Here is a 9284-nt window from a genome sequence, read left to right as displayed (position 1 = left end):
CTAGGCAGGACTGCTCTGTTTTTGTTTGTTTTTTTTAAAGACTCACAGTTTAAGTCTAGTTATGATGTTCTGCCGTCATCTGTTGATACACTTGAGATAGGTACAGTCATATAGAGAACTGGGGTTACAACAGAAAGTGCAGGAATAATACCGTTGTTATTGGGTGAATAAATAAAAGACTGATACAGAATGGGGGGAGTCTCAGGAAACCGTGATAACGATCACCGGGGAAACAAAGAGGAAAGGAATGTACCACAGTCACATTCATTTCAATGTGACTTATGAGCACAAAACTTCCTCTTTTCCTTCAGCCAAAGTACCAAACCTTCAACATTGTTGACTGTAAGTGTGGACCTCCGATCAGCCTACAGATATTATGTACAGATAAATATGTTTGAGTGCACTGTGCAGGTGTGTGTGAATTCCTTGAGTTCTCCATAGCCTACAATACAGGACTGAAATGGGACACTCAGAACATGTTAAAATGGATAATCTTCACTTTAATCAGAGCCACTGTCTAATGCTGGCTCACGACTAAAGCTCTCAATTGCACAACTGATGTTTCTCCCATATTACAGTTTAGAAAAGTTACGATGCATATACAGAGTACTCTATAAGCTAATGCATGGTATACTGTAATGGCATTAAAAGCAACAAGCAAAAAATACAAAACAGTAACTGCACAATAAGTATAAACTGGATATAAAGCAAACGTTTGGAAGCATCCACTAAATGTTTAAACCTCAAGACTGATAAAAAAAAACAGTGCATGGTGTGTTAAGGTCATACTGATTGACATAGAATCAGTATGTACTAACATAGAAGAGCCACCTCCACGGGACAAGACTCGGCAGTCCATCTGCATCTAAAGGTCAAAGGTCACTCTTTCGAGGATGCCAATGTTCACCTTTTGGACAGAGAGGACAGATGGTTTGAAAGAGGGGTAAAAGAAGCCATTTATGTCCACTGTAAGCGACCATCTTTGAACAGAGGCGGTGGTTTACGACACTGTCTGCCATCTATGATCCAGTTTTGAGATCCCTTCCCAGACGCCTTAACGCCCACTCACACCCTGGGCCATCTGACCTCAGGAAATCACATGATAGGGTGGGGCTAGGTTTCACAAAGAGCTCACCCGAAACCCTGGCTGGTTGTGACCCACACCCATTTTCACACCTTGGCTCATGTGATTAGGTAGAGGATCATTAGGGGGTCCATTGTCCCTCTCGGGGGGACACTCCCACAGGGGTTAAATCTGGGTCTCTCCAACATTTGACCCTAGACCTGAAGAAGCTTCTCGGATCAGAGGTGAAACGTCTTCAAGCAACTTAAAGAAGTCCAGACGCTTTTCTTTCCAAGCTCCTTAGTCATACTGATTGATTTTTTAATTATTATGAGGATATTACTACTTTAAAGTCAGTATATAAAAAGATTGCAGTACGGTATGTATAATGGTGACAATGCTACACTTTCGTTTTCACAATTTGCCAACGTTGATAACTTGATGGCTGTAAAACAGGAAAGGAAAAAACCAGCGGATGTGTGCTGTGAAAACAGGCTACACTGCCAACATTGTTCTCTTACAATAGAAAACCAAAATGAGGAGCTCGTAGAGCACATTCCCCTCTGCGAACGCCTTCGGACTAAATGTTTGATCATCTTCTCGACAACATTTGATTTCTAAAAATCTAGCTGGGAATAATGTTTTCCTATTTTATTTTTCTGGTCGCCTCCTCAGTTACTTTTCTGCGTACCCACCAAATGTCCAGTCAAGGTAAGTGAAGGGTTTTCCAAGAGGCTGTGTTCACGATGTGCATGGTACAACTAATTTACAGCTCACGCTGCTGAATGTCTTAGAAACTTAGAGCCATCGTTACAGGTGGAAGCATACTGTAATACCCCATTAATTTAATGGTTCTCACTTTTTATTTTAGATGTTGTAAAGTGATAGATTAATTACTCTAACTGTGGCTCTTAGATTAGTGCTTGATCAGTTTGTAATGTGATCATTGAATTTGATCAGTCAATCTTAAAATTTTTAATAACTCAAGCGAAAAACAAACACACATATATAACAAGACCATCGTGTACAGTTGTGTGGTGAAGGATTATTATTTGTGGATATTTTGTATTTAAAGAATATAAAGCTTTGTGGGATCTAGTCCAAATGTGACAGACATCCATAAAAAACAAATGTTCATTTTATTTGTGGATTTGTTTAAACTTTTACTGCCAAATCACCCGACAGTATCCAAATACTGTGAGAATTAAGTATTGTTGTAACTACTGTTTTATTGATTTTCTCAAACATGTGCTGTGTTTCTTACAGATTCTATCTGCACAGAGTATCCTGTGTTCACTCCATCTGCGCTGGTAGTGAAGTACGGTGACCCAGCCAATGTTACATGTGTTGCATGTCAGAAGGACTGCAGTGGAGATGCTTCAGGTTTAGAGCACGCTGTGGGAAATGTTACACAAAATGGAACCACGATGTTCTGGACAGTTGACAGACTGACTGAATGGGGCATATCTCTACAGTGCTATCATACCAATGATGCTGGTGATCAGTGTACTACCGTTCTGAATCCAACTCTTTATCGTAAGTATGCTTACTTTATAACAGGAGACTGAATTTTGCATCATGTTGCATCATTTATTATCAGAATTTGATTTCTTTGTGTTAATACACGGTTAGATGGATTCATGCTCTCAGCAGTTACTGACTAATATCTACCTGTGCTACTCTTTCTTTCCTTGTCTTCTCAGAGCCTCCAGAAAGTGTCTCCATCAGCTTTGTAAACCACACTGAGATGATGTTTGAGAATCAGCAGTACACCCTGCAGTGTAGCGTACAGAACGTAGCTCCTGTTCAAAGCCTCACTGTGACCTTCTACAGAGGAAACACAGCACTGCGTCACCTACAGTCCGACAGTGAACATAAGAAACCAGTGAATAAGACCTTCACTCTGAACATCACTCCCAGAAGAGAAGATGATGGAGCCCAGTACTGGTGTGAAGCCAAGCTGGAGCTGGGACCAGCTGGACCACAGCCCCCTCCAGTGGTGACATCAGAAAAACTCAATGCTACAGTCTGTAAGTCACTGTGGGAAAATTAAAAGAATCAAACCTCAGTTTTATATTCACACCAAACCGACACAGTTTTTTCTTTGTTTGGTATCGCTTCCATATCTGTGCATAATCTTAAACCTTTTGCTGGGAGCAGCTTAGCTTATCTTAGAATACAGACTGAAAATATTAACAGACCGACCAAAACACGTGATTTATACATGTTTATTTGCTCAAATTACCTGTTTGTCTTTTCCTAGATTTTACTACCACAACCAGAAAGCCAGAACCTACAACCATTAAATCAACAAGGTCAACCACAAGAGCCACAACACCCCAAACTACAAAGTCCACAACTACAACCACCAAATCAACTACAAGCTCAGCCACAACAACAACAGCGACCAAGACAGCAGTAATTGCACAAGCAATCACTACACCACAGAGCAGCTCCAACAGAATATTAACTCACAGCTTCATGTGTTTAACGCTTCTGCTCTCTGCTCTCATCTGATTTCATATCAAAAGATTCCATAAGCCTATTATAACAATGAATGTAATTAGATCATAGCAAATACTTCATTCATTTTCTGTATAGCTTCTTAGCTTTAAAGGCAGTGAGTGAGCAGTATTTAAATGAGTTGTTGTTCTATATATGCACACACATAACGAACTAAGGTGAGTAGTTAGAGTTGCTTTCTTTTATTTAGACCATTAGAGTTGTTTACAGCTGTGCTAGAAACACCAACAAGCTGATGTTTCTCAGCTTGTAGTGTCGCTCTGGGATGTCGTCCTCATTTTAATTCATTAGAAATTAAACACCTTCATTTTCCTATAAATAAGAACACGTCCATTCTGACAGTGTTCACATTTATAATCTATTTGTTTTACAAACAAATGAGGAGCAGCAGAAATATAAGTTCAATCTCATAATATTGTCTTTATTTTTCCTTTTGTGCACATTCTCTCAGTCGACTTTAATCTCCGGCATGATCGCAGGAGGAAAAGTAATACTTTACTCTAAGAACTTAGTACATTTAGATATTTAATCATAAATAACACTGCAGGGAAATGTTTTCATTTGAGCTGTCAATGGTCTTTGATGAGGTCACAGCATTACCAAAGTTGCAACAAATCATTTCTGCCAGAGAAAAGTCGGGATCAGTCTGTGCATTAGTCCTGCGAGGATCATGAATGCCAAACTGGTGACCAAACAGTCTGACATTGGACCCATGTACCACAGTGCTGATTTGTATATAAATGCACATTATACATTTTGTTTTGCGTTAATGCTTTATTCACTGACAGCCACTATAACAGATCTTCCTGTAGTTACAATAACACCAGTTTTAGCTTCCTTCTATATAATGAAACATATGATCTGAGAATGGCTTTAATCACAGAATTCTGTTTTATGTGTGTATAATGATTTTTCTATGTATGTACACCAAATATGAACCAAAATAAAGTTGTTGATTTTTTTAATGTAAACAACTTCTTCCTCTTGGTCACAACATTTAATGTGTACATGAGAAGTTTCTGTCTTTCTGTTCATTTAGCCTGTTTGAAAAGACAAGTGGCACAAGCTGATTAAACGATTTTTAGACGAAAGAGAGGAAGCTGGAGAACCGCGATAAACCCAAAAGGCAAAGAGAAGCCATGACTTGGTATTATTAGGATACACATTTGTGCATAATATTTAAAGTTGAATATATATGAATTATGAAGAGTTATGACGTATGAAAAATCAAAAGACTTTGAAATATATATGTACAAAATACTGCTGTTTCAACTACACCTGCTTACAGAAATTTAAGATGTGAGTGAAGTTGGACCCCCAACCTTCTTCAAATCCAACAAAAGTGGTATCAAACATTTGTGCTGCAAAAATTTTAGTTTGTGCCGCTATTATTTTAAAGATATTAATAAGAATTTCTAGAGGTCATCAGAGGTCAACCAGTCCCCACATTAAGGAAATCAAACAAAATTGGTGTCAATCAACTGTGCTACGTTTGTGCTACTAAAATTGTTGTTTGTGCTGCTTCTGTTTTAAAGTATTAATGAAAATGTAAAGGTCAAAAGGTCAACCAGCCCCCCACATTACCCAAATCAAGCAAAAGTGGTGTCAAACTTTTGTGCTACGTTTGTGCTGCAAAAATTTTCGTTTGTGCTGCAATCATTTTAGAGATATTAATAAAATAATGTCTTGATGCATGTTCAATCATCCAGGATTACCTTTTGTAAATCCCAAATTGATTCTTGATTCTGTTCATCTGGATGTTGTGTTTTCAGTGGGAGAATGTTTTGTCATCCAAGTGACTTTTTCAGTCTCAGCTGACTGCAGATTTCCCCAATCTTAGTACATGTACAGTCAGTGAAGAGAGATGTTACATCTCCCTTCACTTGCATTCCAGTCACTGAAGGTAGTTTGCAAGAGATTAGAGGATGACCCCAAATTCAGCAACAGAACCAGCCTCAGCACTGATCAGTTGTGTTTGCTTTTGGAACTGTGTGTTAATTCTACCTTTTTCTGTCATGGTCTGGGTGAGTCTGAGTAACTTTCCACAGCATCGGCTCTCCTCCTCTGGGTGGAGCCCTCCTTTGCCTTGAGAATCTAAGTTAGGAATTCTTGTAAATAAAAGTTTTGTTTTTGCAAATCACTTCAAGCCTCTGATCTCTTGGTTCTGCGCTTGAGTCCATTCCACTCCATGGGCCTCTGAGCCATGACAGTTTCACACCCAAGGGTCAGTATTATTGTTCCATTGTGGGTCAGTACTACAGGCAGAAACATGGGTCTGCCATGGGTTCCCCAGTTTCACCCTCCGCGGCCAACGTTTTTTTTTTTTTGCGCATGCGCACAACACCAAACCCAAATTAACTTATTTTTCTCTCATCCAAGGTTATGGTTCTTACGGTTATGGTTAGGGGGTAGGTTTAGGCAAGTTTGCAGACGACACAACTGTGGTAGGTCACATCAGCAACAACGATGAGACCTACTGCAGGGGTGAAGTTCATCTGGCCGAGTGGTGCAGCAACAACAACCAGTACCTGAACGTGGAGAAGACCAAGGAGATCATCATAGACTTCAGGAGAATTCACTCCCTGCACACTCCACTAACCATCAATGGTGCTGCTGTGGAGAGGGTAAGTTCCTGGGTGTGCACATCCCAGAAGATCTCTCCTGGTCAAAAAAGAGAGAGCGATATCCTCACCACCTGGATCACTGTGTGCTATGACTCCTGCACTGGGTCCTGCTGGAAAAAATTACAATGGTAGTGAGAGCAGTGGAGAGGATTGTGGGTACTTCTCTTCCCTCCCTGCAGGAGATCTACTGCACCTGGCTCATCTGGAAAGTTCTCTGGATTACAGGTGACTCCACTCATCTGTCCAACAGCTTCTTCAGTTTGCTGCCATCAGAAAGGAGATTGAAGAGCCTCCAAGCTAGAACCAGCAGACTGACAGACAGCTTCATCCATCAGGCTGTCAGGATGCTGAATTCACTTTCTGCTCTCACACACACAAACTCCAGACCTGCATTCACCTCCTCCCTCCGAACCCCCGCCCCCCAAACATACAAAACTGCCCCATCCCCATTTGCACATGAACTTGCTCACAACACTATGATTGTGTTGGAAACTGCTGTTTATACAGTTGTATAGTATTGTGTTGTACATAAGACTTCCATTTTATTCTATCTTTTTATCTTTATATTGTTTTAGTATACTTTAAGGGCCATGTGAGCATTGCAATTTCAAATTCCTGTGTATGATTGTATATATGGTCTTTGACATTAAAGCTGACTTTGACTGTTTCCTCATGTGTTTCTCCTTCCTCTGATCACCTCCTGTGTGTCTTCCATTGTTCAGCGTCAGGTTGTCTGTTTTCAAGGGGGGATGAGTCGGACTACAGAGATGAGGTCAACAGACTGACTGAGTGTTGTTCAGTTAACAACGTCCAACTGAACACCACGAAAACTAAAGAACTTATCTTGGACTTCAGGAAGGGCAGAGCAGACCCGGCCCCACTTTACATTCACGGGAACTGTGTGGAGAGGGAACACTCCATGAGGTTTCTGGGCGTGCAGATCTCTGATGACCTCTGCAAATACCACGGCGGTGGTAAAAAAAAGGCCCAGCAGCGTCTCCACTTTCTGAGAGTGCTCAGGAGGAACAACCTGGAGGAGAGGCTGCTGGTGACATTTTACAGAGCCACCATAGAGAGCATCCTAACGTACGGCATAACAACATGGTATGCAGGGTGCTCAGCTGCAGACAGGAAAGTACTGCAGAGGGTCATCAACACAGCCCAGAAGATCACTGGCTGCTCTCTGCCCAGCCTGGAGGTCACTGCAAACTCTCGGTACCTCAGCAGAGCTGGCAATATCATCAAGGACCACTCTCACCCCAGCAACCAACTGTTTGAACTATTACAGTCAGGCCGACGGTACAGGTCACATAAAACCAGGACAAACAGATTCAGGGATAGCTTCTTTCCCAGAGCTATCACCGTAGTAAATAAGCACAAAATCAAATGAACCTGCTTAGCTATACCATACCGTCACTGCCATTATATTATGCTGCTATTCATACTGTCATTATATTAATGCTGCTATCCTGTATATATCGTACTTACTATTGTTTGAGTACTTGCGATTGTTTTATTGTACTTTTTATATTTTACATTTATATTTATTATTGAATCTTGCACCAAGGGAGTGGCACTCCAATTTCGTTGTACTCTGTACAATGACAATAAAGGCTATTCTATTCTATTTCCTGCCCTCCATGTCACTTCAGGTTTCCAAGGTTTTCATCATTTTGTTCAGGGCATGTTCATGTATCTAGTTCATGTTTGTATTTCATAGTTTCTTTCATGCCTGCGCAAAATCATGTTCATAGTCGTCATAGTCTTTTCTAGTGTTGCCGGTTTGGGTCTTAGTTTAGCCCCTGCCACTGTTCAAGTTGTTTTGTTTCACACCCTTGTCATCAGCCCTAATAAGGGCTCGATTTTTGTTTAAGCTTCAGTTCCTCTCACTAGTGTTTGCTAAATGCTAAATGTATAAACACTTAAACTAAAAATTGGAGTCTCTTCAGCAGTCAGTGGTTATACGTTGTTGTTCTACCTGCACGCCATCTGTTAGCTGTAATATTAGTTTTTCAAAGCACTTTATAAATGAGGACTGTAGGGAGGAGAGCCTGTCTGAGTCACCAGGCCAACAAGTTGGAGTCCTGATTTTGTTGCCAGTCTGGGTGCAACGAGCCACAGAATCATCTGGCAAAGCAAATGTTTGCAAGATGTGATCAGTGCTTTTTTATGCAATAAAATATTCTCTCTTTTCCTAAGCACAACCAAACCAAATAATATTACACTATTATATATTATATATATTTTATTACGTATTATATAAGTTTATATAAAATTACTACTATTTTACTTATATTTTAAATGAAGTTTATGCGCAAGTTCAATAAGGAAGATCTATGGCCTCACATCTGTGCGCTCACAGGTGTTGCCAGTTAAATCTAAGCTTTATCACTTTCTCATACTGTCAATCTGTTTGTGTAATCACTGGTCTAGTCCAGTCACCTTCTCCAGGCCAATCGGCATTCAGGTCAAGTAACTGAAATCTCACATTTTAAGTAAGCTCTGCCTGGGTTTTTTTAGGCAACAAATGTGGATAATGTAAGCTCAGGGAACTAAATAGATTACCGAGAAAGCTTTTTTTAAACGTTAAAAAGAATAATGTTAATCCTTTTGATTATTTTTTAATGCCAGCAGGTCTTCAATGATCTTTGTCAATGATCATGATGTGCATTAAATGCATGTTTTATAAAAAATGCATGTAAAATAATATGGTGCCTATTTGTCTTCTTTGCCTCCTAAAACCTAGAAGCACATCTGCATTTTGTTTAGTCCCTGAAACTTTTAGAAAGAAAGAAATCCGCAAATTATTTCATCCTTCTATTTTTAACTTGTGTTCCACTTTTATATGTTTGTTGTTTAAATCTTTGTGGTCATTGGGAAAGCAGCAAGGCTTAAAAGAATCAGTCAATACTAACGCATACATATCTTCATAAAATGAAGGCAAATGATCAAAGTGTGACTTTTCTTAAAATTTATTTTACAATTACGGTGAGTTTTGAGTCTTGAACTGGTACCTGTTATCCAACTCAAACCTGTCGACTCATCTAAAAACAGGAAGTCATATTAAATAAAGC

At 39.8% G+C, this 9284-nt stretch overlaps 1 protein-coding gene across 2 annotated transcripts; it reads left to right on the top strand.

The window, feature by feature from the left end:
• The first annotated feature begins 1225 nt into the window (after positions 1-1225).
• Positions 1226-4744, top strand: LOC146667694 (intercellular adhesion molecule 2-like). Of its 2 annotated transcripts, XM_085409361.1 has the most exons (5): positions 1226-1442; positions 1739-1774; positions 2330-2599; positions 2767-3093; positions 3327-4744. In XM_085409361.1, the coding sequence occupies exons 2-5, from the start codon at positions 1762-1764 to the stop codon at positions 3578-3580; spliced, it is 864 nt and encodes a 287-aa protein (XP_085265487.1). In that variant the 5' UTR covers positions 1226-1442; positions 1739-1761; the 3' UTR covers positions 3581-4744. The 2 variants fall into 2 exon arrangements, with proteins under 2 accessions (XP_085265487.1, XP_085265486.1); XM_085409360.1 differs by lacking the exon at positions 1226-1442 and having other exon boundaries at positions 1458-1774.
• Positions 4745-9284: the final 4540 nt, after the last annotated feature.

The sequence above is a fragment of the Rhamphochromis longiceps genome, linkage group LG6 (genome assembly GCF_057381845.1).
Source record: "Rhamphochromis longiceps isolate RC_006_pf linkage group LG6, R_longiceps_female_GT1.1, whole genome shotgun sequence".
In the NCBI taxonomy this organism is placed as follows: domain Eukaryota; kingdom Metazoa; phylum Chordata; class Actinopteri; order Cichliformes; family Cichlidae; genus Rhamphochromis; species Rhamphochromis longiceps.
The sequence above is the reverse complement of the archived record's forward strand: the minus strand, read 5'-3'. Positions and strand labels throughout refer to the sequence as shown.

Coding starts and splice junctions, on each gene's coding strand:
- LOC146667694 (XM_085409360.1), top strand. CDS start 1,702: ATGTTTTCCTATTTTATTTTTCTGGTCGCCTCCTCAGTTACTTTTCTG. Junction 1,775..2,329: donor CCACCAAATGTCCAGTCAAG/GTAAGTGAAGGG, acceptor TGTTTCTTACAG/ATTCTATCTGCACAGAGTAT. Junction 2,600..2,766: donor TCTGAATCCAACTCTTTATC/GTAAGTATGCTT, acceptor TTGTCTTCTCAG/AGCCTCCAGAAAGTGTCTCC.